Source organism: Aricia agestis, chromosome 16, assembly GCF_905147365.1.
Source record: "Aricia agestis chromosome 16, ilAriAges1.1, whole genome shotgun sequence".
NCBI lineage: Eukaryota > Metazoa > Arthropoda > Insecta > Lepidoptera > Lycaenidae > Aricia > Aricia agestis.
The window spans coordinates 1,382,607-1,407,595 of record NC_056421.1 but is presented as its reverse complement, the minus strand read 5'-3'; the positions used below and the strand labels follow the sequence as shown (position 1 = coordinate 1,407,595).

Sequence of the window (24,989 nt, the reverse complement as noted above, 5' to 3'; positions counted from 1 at the left end):
GTCGTAAATCTGGTATAAACTGCGTACGGCAATACAACAATATAATGTCAGCCTTATTGCTATTAGCATAAGGCTCCAAAGACTTGAGTAATAAACTATACGGCCTTGGGGTTAGCACTTAGCGGTATCGGACAATAGTCTATACCAGTGGTTCTTAACCGGTGGTCCGCGGTCCATTGGTGGTCCCTGGGGGCATTCCAACTTTCCAAGTGGTCCACGAAGCGATCCTAATAATACTTATGTGCAGTCACTAAAATCACATTTAATTGAAATCTGTAACTTTTAGATTTTTGCCAACTAAAAAAAATGAGTGCTAATTATAAAGTTGTCCTTGTTTTTTTTAACCCTTAGTTTAGGTAAACCAACCGGGTGGTCCCTGGCTAGACAAACATTTGGTAAAATGGTCCCTCATGACTAAAAGGTTAGGAACCACTGCTTTATCTTATCTTATATCTTTAAACGAGCAATTCTTGTATATATTTATTATTGGAATCTCGGAATCGGCTCCAACGATTTTCATGAAATTTAGTATATAGGGGGTTTCGGGGGCGATAAATCGATCTAGCAAGGAATCATTTTTAGAAAATTACATTTTCATCGAATACCGAGCAAAGCTCGGTCAAATAGCTAGTACGTTATGAAATTGAGGAAGATTACGATACATCGCTTTAATGGTCGGTTAAAACTTTCTACATAGACTACTAACTCTGGACAGGGTCTCAGGGTCTACACTACTAGAACACTACTAAAGAGTACATAATATACCAATAATTTCTCGGAGAAAATCAGTTATAATGGCGGACCTACGAATGCGATTTTGCTCAATTTTAGATTTGCCTATTTCCATAAAGGCAGAAAAGACATAACATTGTAGTTTCTATAGGCATATTTTGTGAGCCCCTCCAAATTTCATGACACACCCCCCCAATTTCTGGATGCTGCGACGGCACCTTTTTGTCTGTTTAGACTTCAGAGTACAAAGGACACAATATGCAGAAGCCTTATACATTTTAATGTTAAAATCTTCAGTGATCATTAATGTCTCTTGACTCTTGAATGTGGCCGTTAGTACTCGAAACAACAAGGTAATGTGTCGATTCGCGGACATAACTCATAAGAAGTTTCCAGAAGGTCAGCAATTTCGAGCACGCCGTGACCCACTAATGTAATTGCCCTCCATCAAGCGGCGAGAACAGACATTTTATAATTAGGGAAAATGGTCCTGCGAGCCGTATTGCTGGAATGGCATGAAAATTGACAGAAAGTGGTGTTGCCTTGGTGGGACGGCCGTTTAGGAGACTTTCCAACGATACAAATATGGCCAGCTTCCTTCCAAACGGACGTAACGTACAGTTTTTTGAGGCATATTTTTTTTCAGGATAGCTTGATGGCGATGATCATGAGATTCCGGGACGGCTTTTTAACATTCATTTTACATAGAACCACAGTATTTCTCTAAATGAAGATTCACAGAGGACAAAAACAAGTGACATAACGGAAACCAAATTTCGTACTACATTATAGAAATAGTCTACACCTTTTCCAGAGCTGGGTGGGGATTGGGGAATTTCCACGGGTTCGGTTAGGATTCGGTGCAAAACTGCGGTTTGTGAAGTTTTCTGACAGGAGTTTACCACATCACATCGACGTTGATTGGTTAATATTTTGGTTTTAGCCAATCACCAATAAATAGAAAAATTCAAAATAATAAGTAAACTGCCCGTCTGGGACTTGGAAGCTAATAAAATGTTTATCTACCTAATAATCCCTTATATTTTTATGAATTATAAAGGCATTAAGTATACTAAAAATACTAAATCCCTATTTTACTCTCTTTATTGTATTGTTCTAATTTAAAAAAAAATATCTCAAGGCCACAAATGCTCCAATTTTCACGAAACAAAAGAAGCCTACTTAGCGGTTCTAATGAATTCAGAATCGTTTCAGCCGCGGGGGGGAGGGGAAAGGGAGGGCAATGGAGTCTGTTTACGATATCTTTGTTCTACATCTATGTAAAGACAGAAGAAAAAGTATTTAAAAGATTTTGGAATAAATTGGCTTATTATGTAGATGTTGTAAGCGAGCGTAGAAATTCGTGCATCTTTCCTCTATTTCCAAAATATTAAAATTCGGTCTCACAGTTTAACCGTGAAAAGGTACGGGCAGATATATACTCTTAGGTCTTAGAGACTATCGCTTTTTCAATATTTTACATAATGTAGCTACACGTTTATCGCACGAAAACCTCTTAGTAAAACTATCTTGTGACCTTTCTCGGTCCTCAAATTACCTACCTAATCGAAATCAGCTGTCCAGCAATTCAAGAGGTGAAGAGGTGATTGAAAGATATAGCGTTTTCAGCATCTGGAACTGCCCCGGGGCAGAGCAGGCAGGGCAGCCCGAATGGATACGGAAATAGCCGAACAAAACCGATGATCCACGAAGCACGTAGACTTAGTAGACTTTAGTACTAGTGCAATACGTAGTTTATGTTCTTAATTACTTCGGCTATTTTCGTTCTTTCGTTTCGTTCGCCATGTCTGCCCTGCCCCGGGGCAGTTCTTGATGCCGAAAATGCTAATACACATTCCTATAAATAAGGCTTTAGATTTTTCGATATTTCAATCTAATAATAATCTAGTCTACACGTGGACCAAGGGTTTACGCTTGACCGGTATTTGCGGACGGTACAGTACAGTCTTCAGATTTAACGCTCGTGAAACTTTCATTCACTCACAGTAACACAATTTTATTTAAAGCATCATTATGATCATCTGATAAGGCACGTCTAAATGAAATTTTGTACTGAAATGAATTTGGAAACGAGTGGACGGATCGCCTGATGGTAAGCGATAGTCGCCACTCGCCCCCCATGGACATTCGCATCACCAGAGTGGATAGTTTTTCCATAGTCTGAGAATGCTCTTAGAAGGAAGATACAGACTACAGATTATTCTAGATCTAGAATAATATCCTGAGATGCGGTGATTGCTTTCTACATGTAACATAATATTATACTATTTCATTGCAGGTCGTAAAAGGAGGGGGTGAAGTCTTCTTACACGAGGGGGTCAAAATTGTCAAAGTTTCCTTTGCTTTACAATATTATGCGATATTGAATGATGACTACAAAAGAAAAATAATAAAATGTTCATTTTTATGCCCCATTCTGTACTCATTACAAAAATATAATGCTAGTAAAATGCTGTTTTATGTTGTAAAAAAATTTATGCTAATAAGTAAGAACACATTATATTTTAATGTTTGTTCACATGCACCAGGAGTTTTTGTAATAAATAATTTTCTTCTCACAGCTGAGCATTACAATAGTGGTGCTTAATAATTAACTTTTATTTATTACGAGAAATTAATATGATCCAGGGACATACAAGTACATTCATTTTAGTGCTAATATTATAAGGCATGTATTTAAATCAATATCTATATATTCCCTTTTCTCGATCAAAATATTTGAAAGTTTCACCAAAAATACTGACTTGCACACTAATTATGCACCCTAAATAATGCGAATTCAGCATACTATTTAAAGTTATTTGCGAAACTGTTTTACTGAACGAATAACTATTATTAAAATAGTATATCTAACAATAGGGATGATGACAAGGTCAAAGATTAGCGAGTTTTGTTAATAAAATAAAGAAATCACGGTGAAAAATAAGTGTTCCCAAAATTATAGCTCGATAGCATTTTTATTTTTTTTGTTATGCGCCTTCAAAGTTAGATAATCAAGTCGATTTTTTTTTCAATTAAATTTCTTAATATTTGTATACCAATCGATAACTTATGCAATTAAAAGCAAATTTTGCTATGAAACCACTTTCATAAACGCAATATTTGATATACCTATCGAACAAAGTTGTCACCCGATGCGTACAAACTACGAAAGAGTGACGTCAGTCTTTCATAGCACTTTGTATGGAGCGTTTCGGGCAGGTCTATTTTATGAGATGTTTGAATTGTCATATCTTGATGAATTTTTAAGCTATCAGAGTCATTCTTTCAGCGATGTTTCTTTTTTTTAAGGGTCTTTCAATTACCAATAAGAAAAAAATCATCTAGCCTATTCCTTAGTTCAACAAACATACTACAACTTTTTAAAGGAAAATCATCACCTAAATTACTTTTAGGAACACATTCTAAATAAAACCCAATTTAATCTGTTATGTTCATAATATAATTAAGGACACATAAAAATCATCAAGTGCTAACTTAACATGGACAATACTTTGGCACAGTGAATGGTAACTCAGTTTATAAACAATAATAATAAATTTTTATTTACTTTCGATATAGTTTTTAGAAATTCCGTTGTAAGATTGTCCAATTTAGAGTGCTAGTTAGTATTTTTGATAAACAATTTAAATTTTAGTTTTACAAATAATATATTTGATGTATGAACCATATTTTTGGTGTGAATTCGGTTATAAAGGTCGTCTCGTTTTGTATGATGTTTAAGTTTTTTTTGAAGGACATGTTCAGTTAATCAATTGTTTTTTTTTGATCAGCATTAGTTTTTCTCGTATGCATTCAGTTAATTAGCGGAGTTAAGGTAGTGTGCTGAAAAATTATTCTGATGTGCATTTAATAATACTAGAGATCGCCCAATGGTCGAAATTCGACCTTAAATTCAACGATAATAGGACTACTACCTATATTTTGTAAAAAATATAGACTATCATTTTTTTCAACTTTTGTCTCTGGGACTTAGCTGATCTCAGACTGGCCGTGTAAGCATTGTCTAATAGTATCTTAGATTCAATAAAAAAAACTATAATCCATTTTCAATTTGTCTACTTGTTGTTAACAGACTTCAACCATAAATAAAAGAGTATAATTCGTATGTATAGGCTTGTCACTCAAAATCTGTCATTTCTCATGTGTGTGTGTTGTAGTGTGTGTAATGTTTTATTTGTTAAAAAAATGTATGATAAAAGCATATTTTCAAAATAATATTAGTTCGATGCACTCCTTCACCATATACACTATAACTGTGCAAAATTTCATGCAGCTACGTTTCCCCAATTTTTGTAAAAAGGGTTACAAAGTTTTTCGTTCGCGTATTAATATTATGATCCCATATTATAACTGCGAAATAAAAGAAAAGCTGCGTGTCTCACGCCCAGTTTTAGAATGTGTGCTGAATGATGATGTATTATGTAAGCCAATCAAAAGCGATTAACGGCCGTTCCCAATATTTGATCTATCTCAGGTTTTGCCCTACTAGAGATAGGAATAGCTCATAATTGACATAAAATATATATGTCTCTAATGTCTAATGTGAGCTATTCCTATCTCTAGTAGGGCAAAACCAGAGATAGATCAAATATTGGGAACGGCCGTTAGTAGATAAACCTCTGTCAAAAAACCTTTAGAATTATTATTTAAATTAGATAGATTATAATATGGATAATTTTTAATTATGTATTTATATCATTTCCAATGGTTGTCAAACTGTGCTATGTCCTTTTCTGCGATTTAAAGTACAATCTCAGTAATTCATTATACAACCTATTTATACAGCATGGCTGATGAGACATGTTCGATACTCGAGGACGTGATATTTGGCTATTATATTAGCTGAAAAAAATATATAAGAAAATAATATCAATTGATCACTGAGTAAATGTAGCTTAAAGTTAAATAATTATTTACCCAACGCATGGACCACCGGCTGCATAGTATTTTACTAAGTGTCCATGATTCATTTATTTAAAGGGAAATTTGTTCAAAAATTAAGTACCTAATTTTATTACATAATTATGATGAGAATCGAGTACCGAGTACTCTCCTCAAGTATTGATCATGTCTCCAGTCATGCTGTATATGTCGCAGTCATCTGGTTCAATCTGCGATTCGATTGAATGACTAGCGCATTCATTAAATGACACCATTCAATTGAATGACTCGGCCAAACGTCGATTGAACGATCGTCACTCAACGTCCAACTAGTAAGCGATTTGTAACATAGCCCTTTGAAGATAGCGGACGTGAGCTCAGTCAGGTATTTCACCTTTTTCCCACTGCGACGCTAGTAGTCACTAAAACAAATATGGCGTCAAATAGCTCGCACAGATAGCACTGTGTTTTGTCGATTAAATTAACTTTAAATATGGCGCCAAATTTCACTTTTTTAAATTTTTTCAAGAAAGTGCTTCACTTGTAATAAAATAATATAACAGCGTGGATAAACCTATTACTACCCCCGTACGGCTGTACTTAAAAACGTCAACGGCTACTTAAAAAAATTAAAGCATCCCATTTAACGACTTCACTATTATGACTTTTAGTCAAAACGTTAAACATCACAGTCAACGTCTTGACGAGTTGTCCTTTAGTCATTCAATTGAATGGTGTCATTCAATGAATGTACTAGTCATTTAACCGAATCGCAGATTAAACCAGATGACTGCGACATATACTGTATATACATTTACAACCTATTTTGTTCAGTGATTAAGGCATAAGGAGGTGAAAGGTGGAAAAAGGGAAACGGACAGACACTTTCATAATTATATTTAATGATATTACGAGTATCTAAGCATTTTTAAATTATTCAAGGGGTCTTCGTGAAAGACCTTCGTGGTAATCCTAACTATACTCTAGTTAGGATTACCCTAAATTCTAAAATTTACCTACTGCAACCCTTCTTCCAGAGGTAGTACCCAAGGGACCCATTAACAAGCTTACTTGCCTTACTCCTACCTAAGACCTATTTGTAATTTGTATAACATCCAATAAACTAATTATACACTAGGTAACTAATATTCATTTATATAGAATTATTGTTATTTATTTTGCTTTTTTCTAGTAGAGATGCAAAAAATACATACATGTAAGTATCGGTAATTTTTTTAAATAAATTGTACACAAACAAAATATGTTTGTCGTCGCGTCTTTAAAAATAAATTATGTATTGTATGTATGAATATCCGTTCATACTGTATACATAATTTATTTCATCTCTGTATGTCAGACTCTCTGTCTGTTTGTCTGTTTGCTACATCTTTCGTTTTTACTAAAATATTGTGTGGGCGTTGAGCTCAGGAAAAGGATAGTTAAGAAAATCATAGGATATACAAGAAAGAGGCTATTATTCCATAATCCTGACGTGTAAAGCATGGAAATAAGGACTGTGTTTATCATACAAACTTCGTTATAATGTAGTTGCGACTTACGAGTTACGAGCAATATAATATCTTTGTCTAAAATAAAATTAAAAATAATAATTTTCAGAATGCTTGGTCAAGTTGAATTCGATAGTTTCGATAACGAAGTTAGATGTCAAAAATGTATGGGATTTGATGTAACGCATCGCTTAGCGTTATGGCGCTTGCAATGCGTTATGTCAATTGTCAAATCCCATACATTTTTGACTAGATGACGCCCGCAACTCCGTTGCGCCAAAACTCGTTTATCGCGGCGGAACCGTACATTTTTTTGGAATAAAAAGTATCCTATGTCCTTTCCCGGGACTCAAAGTATCTCCATGCCAAATTTCAGTAAAATCGGTCCAGCGGTTTGGGCGTGAAGAGGTAACAGACAGACAGACAGACAGACACACTTTCGCATTTATAATATTAGAATAGATGTTATCGAAGCTAGTGAATTCAACTTGACCCTGTCTGATCTTTTATTATTATGACATAATGATTATAATAAATATCCTCTCGGCAGTAGGCAGCTAATAATAATATTAAATGCTCTGATAACAAACAGTATTTGTATTACACTGAGAATACCATGTTCTGGGTGTTTTTGAGGACATTTCCCTATCCAAAGTCTGTACTTCCAGGCATTGTTAAAAATGTCTGAAATTTTTCTGTAAGTATATATTATGACTTATGTTATGAGGTAAGTACTACGAAACGAAATACAGGAAGAAAAAATTACATAATTTTTGGAGAGTGGAGACATTTTTAGGAAAAACAAATTGAGGGCTACATTACTGTTGCCTTAAAATAATTGTAAATTAAGGGCTTTGTATGAATTTCTTTGAAATTCCATCTTTAAAATACTTACATAAAGCTAGCGAGGGAATTTCATAAAAACCAATAGTAAAAATAGTTTTACAGACTTACAGAGTGCTTAATCTTATTGCAATCGATTGTTTCGACAGCAAAGTTAAAAATCAAAAATGTATGGGATTTGACATAACGCATCGCAAGCACCTTGACATTTAGCGATGCATTATGTCAAATCCATACGTTTTTGACATCTTTTGCTTCGCTGTCGAAACTAACGAAGCATAGTGCTTCGTTAGTGGCAAAAGAACTCACTGGATTCTTATTTTTATTATGCCACCCCCGCTGGTAGGTTTCATTCGCTGAAACTTTAAGTCGTACGCATTTTATTGTGGGATTCGTAAACGGAAGGATAAAGGTAGTTCGTAACCTATTATTAAGTCCCACGAATTCCACAATACAACGCAAGCGTAGTCACCCTTGTACAGTGTATGAAGCTAACTCATAGCTAATCCTCTCAGGCTTGAATTCGGATGTAGGTCGCAGTTCACACAAAGTTTACATCTAATAAACTGGAGGTGAATATCATCATCATACGAATATTATATATAGGAAAGTGTGTCTGTCTGTTGGTATCAAACCCAAAATTGCTAAGATTCCGTACATCATAGAACTCACGCGTAAGTTAGCTGGTACCGACTACAAAAGAATTCATTCTGAAGAACATAGTACAGGCCTGCTGTAAAAAAGTTACGTTAAAATTACTAAAAACTTGTAGTTTCTTTTTAAGAATGTTTTTTTAAATCTAATATTATAATAAAGCGATTTGTAGATTTCTTTAGCCCTGCAAGATTTTAACCCGCAACCTCCGACATGCACTGATGAGTGATGACTGAACTAAGCATTACGCCACTGAGGTCAATATCGGCGACGTGATGAACCGTTCCCTGTTGACGGATGGAGAATATTACCTACTAAAATATTATTTTCCTCCGAAGGGCGAGCTCTGACGTCACATTTGACGTCACAGTCACGCTCAATACACTTTGAAAGGGTTGGGTATGATTAGGTCGTTTAACCCATCGATCCCCAAGCGGCAGCCGGCTGCCGCATAACATGGCATAACAATCTCGAAAATCTAATTGTGTCTGCGATACCCACGATGGTGTTAAAATATTGACCATGTAATAGCGAACTTAAAAATATTTAAATGTACTTACTTAACTTATTGGAGTCAGTCCATACTGTGACAGATTAAAGTGTGGACTTCGTGAAATTTCAAGACATCTTGTCGGTACTGCTGACTGCAGCATGGCAGCCGTAGAAATCATTTTTTCCTACGGTAGAATGGACCAAGTAAACTGATAGATAAACGAAGAAATTGTATGCCTGCTCCCGTGTTTTACATGGGCAATACTAGTCTTTTTTTAAAACTTGAAATAAAACGAGCAAACGGGTCACCTGATGGAAAGCAACTACCGTCGCCCATGGACACTCGCAACATAAGAAGAACTGCAGGTGCGCTGCCGGCCTTTAGTCTGATGGAAAGCACATCGCCCATGGTCCGTGCAACACTGAAAATTGCGTAATGCGTTGCTTTGTGGTATAGAAGTAGGTGAAAGTAAGTTTATAAAAGATACCTATCTCCTAATTGAATTCTGATAAATAAACAATAAATCACATATTATGTAATAATCCCATTTAGCTAATGTAATAAAATGCCTGTGTATAGGGCTTCTATTCATGTTGGGGACGTTTTATGTAACGTCTAACTTCTGCCAGCGTACATACAGCATTCCATGGAAACCGTGTATTTTCCGGGGATAAAATGTATTACGTATTAGCTGATAATTCAGCGGCTAATGTATTACCAATGGGCAAATTTCAATCAAAACTCGTTCAGAGGTTTTCGCATGACGTCCATTAAATAAGTTTTTAAATATGACCCACTGCTGATAACATCAAGAAGTTGAGGGGGTTAAAAATACACTTCGTAAGTGTCCCCTGAACCGCGAGGGGTCCTCTATGACCCCCATGACCCCCCGACACCCCGAGACTGAAGCGCGCTGACCCGCGAGGCGTGATGTACCGTTAACCGTGCTCGAGTTATTAATATGCAACTAGATTGTGTACTGGGGTGTTAAAGTACCCCATGCGAACTATACCTGCGGAGAAATGCGTCATTGTTACCAGAATACTAGCTCAGTCAACAATGTAGTAATGCGTGAGCGGGAACTTAAGCAATTTCTGCAGGAACTTATTCAGGGCTTGGTTAAGGACAGTTTCGGCTAAAGGGTTTGTGTGATCCACGTGTGTGCGACATACGTCACGTCCAGTGCCCGACGGGTACCAGCGGCGCGGTCTTCTTGCCCGCCGTGTGCGTTGGTAATATAGGATTCCCTTTGTGTGATCGTTCGCGGCGAAATTGACCGGCCCGCCCCGCCCCGTCGTCTGCAAAGCGCCTAATAGGGTCCCATTTTTACTGAAATTAGTATTCATAGTGCAGAAACCGCAAATCTCGTGACAAATATTACATTTTACCGCAATTTACGGAACTCTTCCAAACAAAATTCAATCAAAATCGGTTTAGTGACTTCTATTAACTATAATCGAACTTTGTGTGGAGTGTGCCAGACATACACCCCCGGAAATTGATACAGGTTAGTTTTTAATCCCGAAAAAATGTACGGTGTACGGTATTGTGACGGTATTAAATTAATTTCGGCGCTTCGAAGTAATTGCAGCCTGCAGGTAACTGCATCTAGCATCGTTAATTACTACTTAAATATTTTAATGTTTTATTAAACATACTTAAGTCAAAGAATTAGAAACAATAGAATTTGAATTTAGAACAACAACTTTGTGATTTACTTACTTACAAAATTGCTATTTTAGGTATTTAGGATTGTATTTATTACTTATCTTATAAAATATATACGTAGTACACTCTACATACCTACCTAGCTGATGTTGTAAATTGATTATACATTTAGGTAGATAAAGATTATAGAAAATCTAGTTTATATCTAGTACTATTAAATTATTGTGTATTCTTAATTATTAGCTAGCTAATTAATATAAAATTATAAGTTCTATTTCTAGCTCTGTAACTCATTGTTTCACCTTTCTGATTATGATAATATTTAGCTACATTATAAATAACATTTACGCAATCCACTGCTTCAAGGAAATTGGCTTATAAGTTGTAATCATTATTGTAATTTATGACGTACAGTATTACGAATAATATAAACAAAGTGAAAAACAAACGCATTGTAGTTTCTATTAGCACTAGTAAAACGTGATCTTAGATTATCCAATACTGACCTGCCAGATTAAATGATCCTTTTCTCCTTCAGATAACGAACAAATGGAACTCGCAATGTAAATTCTATTTCATTAAACTGATGGTACCGATTAGAAACTGTGAATATTCCAATTTACAGACTCCGATGTGTATTTATTTAGCGAAATACACGACCAACGTGGACCGTGGCCTCGCGGACTGTGAGCGAATGAAATGAACATTCATGATTCAACTGATTCAACATGAAGTGAACGAAGACCGAGATTGTCTATGGCTGACCCGCGGAACCGCGGTGCGCATGTGCGGTCGCGCGCGCGGTTCGCCAAGGTCGCTCGTACTTCGTAGGCCGTAAATCATTCAACTCTTGACCGAATGTAATATTATATTATTTTTGGTGATATTTTTTACCTTTTAGTAGTATGTTATTTAGATTTTAGTTAACTGACAGTTAAATTTCAAAAATTATTAACACAAATTAGTGATTGAAGGCAAAAAATTAATTGTTTAAACAGAAAATTAATGATTTAGGACAAAATCTAAAAAGAAAATTAATGAATAAAAGGAAAATAACAAATAAATGAACTTAACTAAGTAGGTATAAGTAATTACTTATATTTTTTTGTTAAAAATGTAATAAACAAAACATAAAGAAAAGTTGACTTTACACATTAATTGATTAAAAAAAAATGTATAATTTAAACAAAGTATGTACCTAACTATGTACTAATGAAAGTATTCGAGAATACAACGTAGACAAATCTTTACTACTAGAAAATAATGCATGTAATTTGTTTGATGTAACTTTCGTCTTCCGTATATCAAATTCATGATTAGGTAAGCCTTATAATCAATAATAATAACAATATTTGAAGTAAGTTCACACAACACATGTATGTAAGTTACGACTTATGAGTCTTATGAGGTTGAATAAAAGCATTGAGTTATAACCATAGCTGGGCACCGTTAATCAAATAGTTAACTTCGTTAATCGTTAATCCGTTAAAAAAAGTTAGCTTCGTTAAATTTTAAAGCGTTACATTTCGGACGAATTAACGCAAGTTAACAATAATTTTTAATCAGTTAATATGTAATATGGCCTTGTTGTAACTTATATCATTGCGTTAGTGTACGTACAAAACCTGTTGGTTTAAGGTTTTAGAAGTTAAAATGTTAGGGACAAAACAAAATACTTCTATATTATTGTATTCTACCTAACTAAATTATACTGCACTCGTCTTTATCAATATGCAAATGATATGCAACAATAAACAAATCACTCTCTATAAGCACCGGCGCTGAGTGATGAAATGATATAACGAAACAAATCTCTTCTCACTCGCGTTTTTGTTTCACTCGCTGCTTGCAGCGGCGCCGCCCGCCCGCCCGACACTTGTCGTTTCATACTAACTGTCTGAACCTGTTTTTGCGCTGCGCCGCGGTGCCGTGTGGTAAGTAGTAGGCATTGGATTAACGATTAACAGACTTCTGCATATTAACGGAAGTTAACGAGTCCATTAATATTTTTAAAAGTTAACTTAAAAGTTAATCCGTTAATCAAAATGTTAACTTCGTTAATTAACGATTAACGGATTAACGAGTTAATGCCCAGCTATGGTTATAACTTATAAGTTATAAGTTTATAACTTAAATCATAAAAGTTACAAATAATTTCGTTAAACGTATAAAAAAAATATATGTAATTATTTTAGAGCCTTCTTTGATCTTTCACTAATGCAAAAGACGAATTCATAATAATTATTGATAAACAAATAATAATAATTAACCACATTTAAAAGGCCTAAAAATTTATATCGTTGATTTTAAAGTTTTCTAAAATTAATAAAGTTTGGTAAAATAGTACACTATGTAATCTCTAACTATAATAATATTTTATGGGTATTCTTTTTGTAATGCTATCTGTAGTAATAGTACGGGATCCCTAGAAGAAGCTTCATTTTGATAAGACGAACGACATTTTTATTTGCGAAAAATCTCGAAAGTGGTAGCTAACAGAGATAGAAAAGATTTCATACTTTGAATCGATGGTCCTAAAATATGGTGTTTTATTTGTAGGACTCACAAAAAATTTGTTTGATAGTAATCAAAAACAAATTTGTTCTAGGGCTCCCGTATTATAAGTAGTTTAACATACAAAGGAACAAAAACAAAACAATAACATACAAAATAAATTAAGTACAAAAAAAAACAATAACAAACATAATACGAGTAAAAAAAATATGAAAAGAATATACCTAATTTTCGTCATAGACCAGCTATGAATTTTTATCTAGTCCCTTGTGGCGACATATGCGTTGCCCATTATACTTTTTGCCAAAGGTATTTCCAGTTCATGTACATCGTGACAATGTCGTTTTAACTCCAAATACTTCCTGAACTTGGCCCCGCAGATCAGACAGTCCACGATGATTTTCCTAACGTTATGAATTGTCCACTCGTGATCCCATTTCTCCTTCAAACTTCGGAAATATTCATGACAGAAGCGGCAGCGGAACTTCGAAGTTTCCTGCATATGAGCGAATTTGATGTGCTTATTTAGCATCGACTTGAAGTGAAAAGTCTTGTTGCAGTAGAAGCACGGTAACGGATCGTGGTTCCTATGATACTCGAGATGCTGGGTGATCATCCTCTTGGAGTTAAACTTACGTTGGCAGAGATCGCATTGGAAGAATGTTGCGCCGTGAATCTTCTTGTGCTTCGAGAAGTTGCTAGAGTCACTGAAGGACTTATCGCAGAAGGTACACTTGTAGATCGTTAATTTCGCGTGCTCCCTTAGATGAGCTTTGTATTTATCTATCTTTGTAAAGGTTTCCTTCTGGCATACCTCGCATAATATCGTGAGAGTTCCATTCTTACTGATCGGCGTTTTGGCCAGCGTGCTTCTTATCACATGCTCTATGAGATGCCTCTTGAGATCACCAACACGGTCGAAGGTCTTTTGACATACTTCACATTTCTGAAATGATAATAATACTATTTGTTGTGTGTTATGTTTTATTATTATTATTTTAATTTGCAAGAAAAAAAATAAGAAAAAACTCTCAATTACACTAGTAAGTTCTACACGGAAGATACTATACTTAATTAAAATAAATCGATTTATGGAAAGTCGTATAGGTAAGTCTTCGTAATCTCGAACTTCAAAACTTTTACTTATCTAGAAACGTTAATTTTAACTAAATAGTAAGTAGTATCTGGTACATTTACTTTTCTCATTCAATAAAAATAATTAAGATCTGCAATAAAATTTCTTATTTCTATCAATCCTATAACTACTTGTATATACCTTTTATGTTTTGAAACTTTTCCTTCTCATAAGTATTTTGTCTAGGGTACCCACTACCCACGTCCTCGAAAGTTTCGATAATGAAATTAATTCACACATAAATCTGTACACAACTGTCTCGTTCAAGGAAATGTGAACAAATAACTTATTAATTTCATTCATTAGTTGATTACTCACCATGTGAAGATAAAAGTGTTTACAATAATGTAATCTTGTCTGCGATTTAAAGTTTACCTAAGTAGTTGTTTTGTAAACATTTCAATATTACAAAAAATGCATTATGAAGAGTACCGTATAGAATTTGTGTAGTTAGGTCTCAAATGATTACGTTTATAATTCAGAAATTATTCAGAAATAGTAGCTATGCAAGAAAGGATAGTTTTTTTCATAATTCATAATTTAATGTTTCTTTCAAAATTTTTGTTCCTTCTGAAAAAAGTTCTCATGAAAAAAAACTATCCTTTAATCATTTGAGACACACAAATTCTACTACTTCACAAATTCTACACAAATTTTATAGGTCTACGGTACTCTTCATTCTATCAAAGAATTCCCGATTTCCAATCCCCCAGTGATCAGCCACTCAAATGGGCCTTGTCGTTGAGTCTACAACATCTTGAGTCGAGATGGTTATCCCATATCCAATTAATTTGAAGGCCAATCGACTGAATGCTCCGCTATCCGAAATACACAGAAATATACGATGGGAATCGTGCCTGTCATTTTGTTATCTTATACAGCTTATATTAATTAGGTTCATGCTTTATTGCTTTATTATTTATTAAGGTTATTGACTGAAGATTCATCATAAAATTCGTTTAATGAGAGAACTGTACATTTACCAGGATAAATATGTCCTTTCCCGTGTCTCAAAATATCTCTAAACCATTATAGCTCACACAATAACGCATTAATAATATTATTATGGATACGTACCTTGTTAAACTTACGATGCTTCCTTGCCTTTTTCGCGTGTAAGAGGAAGATCTCATTGCTTATGACCTTAGCTATCACCGACTCCGCTTCCTCGATCTGCTGGTCTCTGGTGAGGAACTCCTCCATATCCTCGTCCTCATCGAGCACTATGGAATGGTTACTGGATGAATCGACGGACACCGCTGACTCCGTATCGCTCATAACTTTGTTCACCTTATGAATGTCTTTATGTAGGTCCAAAGATGAATAACTATTCGACGTGAACTCGCACTGGTTGCATGCGAATACGAAATGAATTTTCGCCATGTGATTTTTCAAATCATCATCGCTGGTGTACGTTTTCGGACAATGAGTGCAGGAATATTTTCTATTATGGATTTTGAGGTGGGTACGAAGGGTGAACTTCGATGCGAAAACTTTTTTGCACTTGTCACATTCCAAGTCCGGGTCACCGTGGGCTACACAGTGTAATTCGAATTTCTCCTGGCTTTTGAAATTTTTACCACATTCGGAGCAAGTGAATTTGACTTCAGTCGTCGTGTCTGTCTCAATAACTGGTAGTTTATGGCTGTGACTGCTGACTACGTGACGTTTAAAAGTTATTAGGTTGTAGAATATTTGCTTGCATTTATCGCATTGATATTTCTTTTTGGTGCTTTCATTGTTCTCTGTTAACAACAATAAATATACTTACTATAACTACAGTTTTAAAAATATTTAAAAATATTAAATACATTACTACGTTTGATGTGAATATATTTTTTATTTAGTTTTCCATTCGTTCTTCATTCACCCCTAGAGAAATAAGAATGTTATTTTAAAATAAAGCGAATCACGCCTTATTATTGTATTTTATATTAAAATTTCTAAAATCCTAGTCTAGCAGCTAGCCACAATGTCTATAGTCAAACTGTACGTTGTAACTACAAACCTAAATTCACATTGTAACAGTACTATTTTTTTCATTAGATACCAAGTGAACCTCATTTACGAAACAAAGAGATACACATACAATTGACATATTTTCCGCGCTCTCGGCACAATGCCTGTCTTTCCAAATTTGAATGACTCATGTAAAATGACACCTAGCAATGTGAATTGACCATGAATAATTGACCCACAGGATTTTAAATTAGGAACACTTACCATCTAAGACATACTCTCCGTCTTCAACGTTACCTACGCATTCTACATTCGGGTCGTTGATAGCAATGTTCTGTATTGTCTGTCCATACTGGGAATCGTCCCCGACGTACAAAATGGTCTTCTGCTGCTTCGAAACTGGCTGAATTTCTGTCGACATGAGCTGCTTGAGAGCGTCATTGTCTTTAACAGGATCCTCGATTTCTTCTTCGACTATCTCCGTACATTCCAGCTGCTCACATTCTATCTCATCGTCCTTATATAAATCTATTTGGTTCAATTCCTGCACCTTCCTAAACTTCTTGTGCTCGAATTGATCGCTATAATCGTTGATTTCGGTATAATTATACACGTTTTGAGTAATATACGTGTTGTGTTGTTCCACTGTGATTCGCGAGTTGTGGATATGTTCCTGGGCTACTCCCTCGTAGTTATTATAGACGTAGGGGCTTCGGGCCGGGTCGATCCAGACCTGGGACTGGTTGTACGACGAGTTGGGTATCTGGATTTCGGAGGAGATGTCCAGGGAATCCGGCTGGGTGGAATCCACCTCCTGGACGTTCACGTCGTAGCTGTCCACCAGTTTGACGTTACAGAACCCGTTGTAGATGCTCATCTCGTTCCCCTCCGTGTCCAAAGACGTTATATTCAGGTCTATGAACACATTATCCGTCGCTTCGCACTCCGTCTGGAGATTCGTACAGTTTTTCGGTATGAAAATCACCGGGTACATCATATCGGTCTGGCTGTCTACGTTTTCCATGATCGTAACCTTTGTAAACAAACATCGTACTATTACAAATGTGTTTATACGGAAAGGTAATCGTATAATGAAAATTTAAGGGTATTAGTTTTAATAATTTTTCACTTACCACGTGCAGTTAGGTTGTGAAGTGAGTCGGAAAATTTTAAAGTTACTTCAAACTAATTTTATAACTACCCTCATATTGTGACAGCTGATGCGATTATTGTTTTGAAAGCCGTGTTTTTTTAAGTAAAATTGTAAGTAACAAAATAAATAATATTCATCTTTTCAATATAAAAGTATTTATTTTCTTTGGTAGGTATAGTACTCCGTGCTAGGTTAACGCACTTATTAGATTTTAATCGGTACTCAAATGAAAACAAAAACATGAGTAGGTTTTTATCTAGATGCGACAACAACGAAATGACTAGTTTAACCAGGGTTGTCCTTAGCGTGTAATGACAGATTCCAAATTAATACGATAACCGCATATACCTACTAGATAAAACTTTTACTATAAATACAAAAACATTCTCTATTATTCACATAAACTAAACATGTTTGCACAAGCTTTGATTATATTGTTCCTTGGAAGCCATATCAATGGTAATTTGCAAATAACATTTTTCATCAGCTCACAAAATTCTAAGTTCAAAAGTTTTCTTTTTAATCGAAGCGATAAGTATAAGTATTTTTTTTTTAATTTTCAGGCCTTGCATTTGACGTGTCATCCAAAAATGCCAGGCTTTATCCAAATGTTGGCTCCCGTATTGTTGGGGGTTCGGATGCCCCCCAAGGTTCAGCTAATCACATGGTCGCACTCGTCATAGGCGATAGGATCAAATCATTGATGTGTGGTGGTTCTATCATCACCAGAAAAGACGTACTTACTGCGGCCCACTGTATAGAATTTGCCGTCATTTGGGGAGAACTATTGTCGTGAGTATTACTCTAGTCTTCTTCTTAAATTTTTATACTTATTTATTTCTTAGCCTATTAACTGTACATAATGTAGTTGTAGTAAGATATTATGAGTATATTATAAGGCCCTTATACTAAGGGCTAAGGTACAGAATAGGTAGATAATAGTACAAGGCTAAGCTAAGTCTAGCCTTTGCTTTGAAAAAAATTAAGCGCCTTATAAAAATTATTGGCAATGACGGTAATTAAAGCAATTACTCTTTTATAACCAGTGTATGTTTATGTTTCTCTATGTTTTAAATAACCACGGTTTATAACTACCTACATATTTAGATTTTATAGTTTCTAATATGTGGCTTTTTCCAGTTCATATCAAGGAGTAGTTGGCAGCTACTACTACAATATAATAGACAAGAAGCTGACACTCCAATTCACCGGTTTCTACATCCACAAGACCTGGGACTCGCTGTCCATCAAGGACGATATTGGTATCCTGAAGACAGCTGGTATACCGCTGTCGGATAGAGTGGAGGTTCTGCCTCTCAACTTCGACTGGATAGATGGAGCGGTAAAGTGCGTAGTGACTGGCTGGGGGACTACCGATGTGAGTAAATAGTAGACATTGGTTAAATATTCCACTAAGGGCCCGTTTCACTACTTCCTGATAAACTGTGCCGGATAGGCTATCCACAACTTATCTGACAGATGGAGTATGGAGTATCTGTCAGATAGGTTGTGGATAGCCAGAGCCTATCCGGAACTTATCAGTGTGTGGTGAAACAGGCCCTTACAATCGTGTAGCAAGAACATAAAATTAACTTATGCCTCTGCTGGTTTTCGCTTTTCCACCATCTCGTATGACGTATTGTATTGCATCGCATCTATAACTGTCGACTAATGTTGTTCAGATTGCCACTCCTGTTACAATTATAAATTACCATTGATATTGTCTATTTTTCATAAAACGTGTAGTAACTAGTAATATAATTACTATGACAACTGATATTAAGCGTGAGAAACATTTTTATTGCCGTGCGCGGGCCCACTGTTATTTAGTATGTAAATCTTATCGTCTCATCATTTCCAGTTCATGATGCCAATTCCGGACCGTTTGCAAGCCCTCAACGTGTCCACCATCAGCGGCGCTGAGTGCGTCCGCCGCATCCGGGAGAAGGAGCAGCACGGCTGGTTGTCACCCCCCGTGGAGCCCCACCGCGAGATCTGTACCTACCACTCACCAGGACACGGCATGTGCAATGTATGTAAAGGCAACTATTTAGTAATCTGTGGTACCAATTTCACCAACGTCTAGTGTTTACAGCTTGTTAAAATGTTAAGACCCAATTTCACAAATCTCTGTTTGTTAAATCCTAACAAGGCATTACTTAACGGACCTTGGAAAATTAAACAGACTGTTAAAATACTTATGTCCCACAGTAAAAATTTAACAGCGGATTAGTAAATGCAATGATAAGACCCAATTTCACCAACCTCTGTTTGTTAAATCCTAACAAGGCATTACTTAACGGACCTTGGAAAATTAAACAGACTGTTAAAATACTTATGTCCCACAGTAAAAATTTAACAGCGGATTAGTAAATGCAATGATAAGACCCAATTTCACCAACCTCTGTTTGTTAAATCCTAACAAGGCATTACTTAACGGACCTTGGAAAATTAAACAGACTGTTAAAATACTTATGTCCCACAGTAAAAATTTAACAGCGGATTAGTAAATGCAATGATAAGTGAAACGTCCGTCGTAGAGTCCACATCCTGAGGATGCTCCGTTGTTGGGACGAAACGCGCGTCGAGGTTTTCAACCTTGCACGGATTTGCCAACATTATTGCTTGTGTGGTGGTGGTGTTTGCAGGTTCTTGCATGCGAGTGTACGCATAGGCAGTGTGGGAGGAGGGAGGTGCTGTACGCATGCCTATGCGTACACTCACTCATTTACTTAAAGGTGGTAGTTGTTTTCGCGGAATATTGCTAAAAATAATAAGAAACTAAATTTAAACAATGGATTTCCGCAAAGTAACGCCTGATTCCATTAACTGTATATTTTGTTGTTATAGTGGCAACAGATATACACAATCTATAAAAATTTCAGAAGTCTAGCTATAGCGATTCTTGAGATACAGCCTGGAGACAGACAGACGGCGAGACAGACGGCCAGACAGACGGACAGACAACGAAGTCTTAATAAAAGGGTTCCGTTTTTACCCTTTGGGTCGGAACCCTTAAAATTTATCCAATAATCAAGGATATTTTTTAATTCTGCCATCAAAATTTGCCATCAGATTCTGGATAGGTCTACTATACAAAAGTTAGTTATTAATGTGACATCAATGAAGCAATTGATACCTATACCTAGATAAATATATATCAGTTAAAAATTAAAATTTCAAAAATGCTTACAACAAATTTTTTTAATAAATATTTGAGATGTAAAGCCCGGGCACACATTCATGTCTGCTGATAGTTTCCAAACATGTACTTAGATTTTTTGAAGGTTAAAAATATATCTAAATGATCTATTCCAGAGCCCACTCCAAAATTACAAATGAAAGGAATACCAGAAACCACAAAGAATGCAATTACTTAACCAAAAATTAGTTCCTCTAATGCCCGAATATAGAAGACGGTTTTGGTATAATTTGCCGGTAATACTAAAACTAATTCATTTACATTTTAAATCAATATTTACAGACTTAAGTATTTATTTTCAATGTTTAAAAAATTGTTGCAAGCACTTTTTAATTATTTTTTTTAACTGAGTAGGTACATAATATTTAGGTATAAGTACGGTACTTGATTTATTGATCTCACATTGATAACTTACTTTTGTAAATGCTTTTTATTATATTTTTACAGCCACTAGAGTGTAAAGACCTGTGTTCAAAATAGTAAGACTTAAATAGATTAGATTTAAGATAGACTTAAGCCCGTTATTTTTGAGTTCACGTCATTAATATAATAAACGTATTTAAGATAAACCAATGCGCACACATACTATAAATGCCGTTATTGTCATTTAGTGCCTTTGTAACATGTTGCAGTTTAAACAACACTTCGGTGAACCTTAATATGTATGCAGTATAATAATTGTAAAGTACTGCATTAATGTTAAGCACTAGTCATCTGTTTTGACCATGGAAACAATTTTTTTAGTGCTTAAGTGACCTTACTGCATGTATACTATGTGCAAGACTAAATTAATAATTTTAGAAATATAACAAGAATGACGTAACTGGCACATACTGCATATTTGTTATGTTGCTTATTCAGTAAGCATGGGTTTTCACGTAAAATTAAGTTTTTAGTACTCTTACTGCGGTTATACCTACTAAGTACATAAATCTTAAATCTGCTCTTTACTGCATTTATGTTAATATGGTTTGGCTTTTGTAATAACGATAGGAAAAAATGGGTTTTTGATTATTATAGAGCTTAACGTCAGCATCTCGAATATCTAAAACAACCATAAACGCAGTAAGTGGTACTTACTGCGTTTATGAATTGTGCGGCAGTATATTATTTAGTAATCTGTGCTAAGGCCCGGGCCTTGGAGTCCTGGGAGTGCCTGGGACTATAAGCGTTACAGTTAGATCAACATTTTTTGGATGGAATATACTTAGTTGGTAGAAATTGATCATAAATATCCCCATAGCCTACAGAAAAACCTCTGATGCTCAAACGTGGTATATTTTCCCAGGGTGACTCCGGGAGTGCCCTCATCCTTAAGAAGATCAGGTCACAGATCGGCATCGTGTCCTGGGGCTTCCCCTGTGCCGTGGGTGCACCGGACATGTTCGTCAGAGTCAGCGCGTATAGGCGCTGGATATTGGATACCGTTGGGAACAACTTGTGATTGATAAGATTGTTAGTTGTTATTGACCTTGGCTGTTACTTGGTGGTTATTTGATTGTTGTTAATAAATAATAATTATATTTTGAAGAATTGTTTTAATTAAGTACAATTATAACAAAATTCTCCTTTCCTTATAAGTATTTAATGCTTACTTTTTCAGAATTCACACTATACGTATAATACACTAGTAGATCATTTTGTTTTTAATACTCGAAGAAAAAAACAGACAGACAGACATGACGAATCTATAAGGGTTCCATTTTTTGCCATTTGGCTACGGAACAATAAAAAGGATGTTGTAACTTGTTAGTTTGACGTGTCGGTCTGTCTGTGTATAATTATGTAAGTATATATATTGTTACGGTACATGGTATACAGACACGTGGTGCGCAAGTACATACTCGAACCTTCTAAAAAGGTCCAATGTTTGTTTACGTGTTTACCCTTATTTGTTAGCGTGTTTGAATTTAGACCTTATGACTGAGTCCATAAGGTCTAAATTAAATTCAACTTACTGCACTTATCGCAAGGACGGCAGTTTTATTGTGGCACATACCCGAGCCTCCTAGAAATTTCCCACGGTTGTTTACTTGTTTACGTGAATCGGGAAATTTCTGGAATTCGTCTCGCCATATAAAAAGAGCCGCAGGCAGGTCCGGCAAGTCAGTTTAATCTAAGCGATCTTCGAGGCGACATCAAGTGATCAATAGTGAGTGAACCAGTGAAACCTGCGACTTGGCTACGACCTAGGACAGTGATAGTGATTAGTGATTGGACCTAGTGATTTGTGTTTGGACTTAGTGCTAAGTGTTGTGACCTAGTGTTTAGTGCAGTGTTAATAAAGTCTTCAAGAGAGTCACCAGGTCTTTCTCTCCAAATCTTCGAACCCTAGCACGTAACAACTGGTGTCAGAAGTGCGATTTGGAGATGCCATTGACTCCGAGAGAGGACTTCAAGGGGAGTGTCAGGACAAGGGCGCAGCGAGCTGCTGCCATTGACTCCGAGAGAGGAGTTGCGGAGGCCACACCCACTGGGGACCAAGCTCCGCCCACTGAGGGACAGGCCCCACCCACTGGCCCCGCCCACATGGCTCCGCCCACTGGCCACGCCCACCAGGATCCGCCCACTTTGGATGAAGCCACGCCCACTGGCTCCGCCCACCGGGACACGCCCACTGGTCACGCCCCTCTGGCTCCGCCCACTTTGGGCATGGCCACGCCCACTGGCTCCGCCCACCAGGCCACGCCCACTCAGGCCACGCCCACTGGCCCCGCCCACCAGGCCCCACCCGTAGCTCCTACAGCCCCCCAAGTGGCCCTTCATTTAGAAAGTTTAATTGAATTAATGGAGCTGCAAAGGGCTGAAATCAGAGCGATTCGAGAGGCACAAGACCGCAAGCTCGGCGCTTTACAAGAGTCACAAGACCGTAAGCTCGGCGCTTTACAAGAGTCACAAGAACGCAAGCTCGGTGCTGAAATCAGAGCGATTCGAGAATCACAAGAGCAACAAAAAGACCTCCAAGAAAAAGCGCTTGGAGCTATAAAGGATGTCAGTGACACGGTGGTTAAGCTTCGAAAAGATGTCGACGTAATGGACGAACGAGTTACGGGGTTAGGAGTGGATATGGAAAATGTGAAAACTGGCCTCACAGAACTACAGAAGTGGTACAAGGACCAAGAGTTAAAGTGCCACCATACGACGGTACTACTTCTTGGAACGCTTATCGTCAGCAATTCCAGACGGTTGCTTCTGCCAACGGATGGAATGATGAACAATGCCTGACCGCTCTCACAGTTGCGCTCAGAGGGCAAGCTTTGTCGGTCCTAGAAGCGCATACAGGAAATGGGTTTAAAGACCTGATGGAGGCACTTGAATCCAGATACGGGGAGCGACACCTGGAGCACGTGTTCCGTGCCCAACTGCGTGACAGAGTCCAACGCCCAGGAGAAGGACTACAACAATGGGCGTTGGAAATAGAAAAACTGGTCAAGAAGGCACACCCAGGAGCCGATTCCAAGATGATCGACACGAACATTGTGCAAGCATTTGTCGACGGAATCAGGGACCTAGAGGTCAGAGCTGTAGTAAGGCTACGTCACCACACCTCGCTTAAGGAAGCATTGGCGCATGCTTTAGAGGTCGAGGCTGTTCGGCGTGACATACGGCAGACATATAAGATCCGCGAGGTCTCTGAGGAAGTCAAGGAGGTTAAGGCTCCTACGAAGAGAAGTTCTGGAGCCATGTGCTACAAGTGCGGCGAGAGGGGCCATCTTCAGCTTAACTGCCCGCAGAAAGAGACCCAGATGGCAAGAATGAAAAGGCTCGAGGAACAAATGGAGGAGCTGAAGAAGCAAGGGGCTTCATCCCCTGCCCGGGAGCAGGGAAACGAATAAAAGCCAGGACTAAGGGGCGAGTGCTGGCTGCCACGGAGGAAGCCCCAATAACGGTTGTCTCCCAAGCAAGCAGCGGGAATAGTCTGGTGATTCAGGGGACTATTAACGGGACGGATTGCAAAATGACTCTAGACACAGGAGCCTCTAGAACAATAGTGAACCCAAATTTGATAAAAGCCGCAAGGAGGCACAAGAGGAGAATTAACTGTCGGCTTCTTACCGCCTCCGGTCAGCCAATACCCGTCCTGGGAGAAATGTCAGTTACGATGAATGTGGGGGAGTTCTCATACCCTCATGACGTTATTGTGGCTGAGATTATGGATGATTGCATCTTGGGTTTGGATTTCATGAAGAAGCACAACTGCAGAATTAATGTCGCCGACGGAG

The 24,989-nt window shown here is 37.0% G+C and overlaps 3 protein-coding genes across 7 annotated transcripts in view; 1 reads left to right on the top strand and 2 right to left on the bottom strand.

Annotated features, from left to right (window-relative positions):
- LOC121734924 (1-phosphatidylinositol 4,5-bisphosphate phosphodiesterase) overlaps positions 1–11,512 on the bottom strand; it is a 70,927-nt gene extending 59,415 nt beyond the window's left edge. For 3 of the 4 annotated variants that reach the window (XM_042125566.1, XM_042125567.1, XM_042125568.1), the window contains exon 1: positions 11,310–11,512. The gene's annotated coding sequence lies outside the window, so the exon portion shown is untranslated. Of the gene's footprint in view, positions 1–9,202; positions 9,226–11,309 lie in introns of those variants that run through there. The other variant, XM_042125569.1, reaches the window with a different exon arrangement.
- Positions 11,513–13,551: 2,039 nt separating this feature from the next.
- On the bottom strand, positions 13,552–17,648 carry LOC121734846 (zinc finger protein 845-like). The gene is made up of 4 exons (XM_042125473.1): positions 17,545–17,648; positions 16,676–17,444; positions 15,530–16,197; positions 13,552–14,263 (listed from the first exon to the last, which is right to left on the bottom strand). The coding sequence occupies exons 2-4, from the start codon at positions 17,433–17,435 to the stop codon at positions 13,577–13,579; spliced, it is 2,115 nt and encodes a 704-aa protein (XP_041981407.1). The 5' UTR covers positions 17,436–17,444; positions 17,545–17,648; the 3' UTR covers positions 13,552–13,576.
- On the top strand, positions 17,629–22,243 carry LOC121734847 (chymotrypsin-2-like). 2 transcript variants are annotated; one of them, XM_042125475.1, is made up of 5 exons: positions 17,629–17,674; positions 18,128–18,356; positions 18,705–18,942; positions 19,426–19,596; positions 22,055–22,243. In XM_042125475.1, exons 2-5 carry the CDS (start codon positions 18,229–18,231, stop codon positions 22,208–22,210), a joined length of 693 nt encoding a protein of 230 aa, XP_041981409.1. In that variant the 5' UTR covers positions 17,629–17,674; positions 18,128–18,228; the 3' UTR covers positions 22,211–22,243. The 2 variants fall into 2 exon arrangements, with proteins under 2 accessions (XP_041981409.1, XP_041981408.1); XM_042125474.1 differs by lacking the exon at positions 17,629–17,674 and adding an exon at positions 17,968–18,023.
- The last annotated feature ends 2,746 nt before the right edge of the window (positions 22,244–24,989 follow it).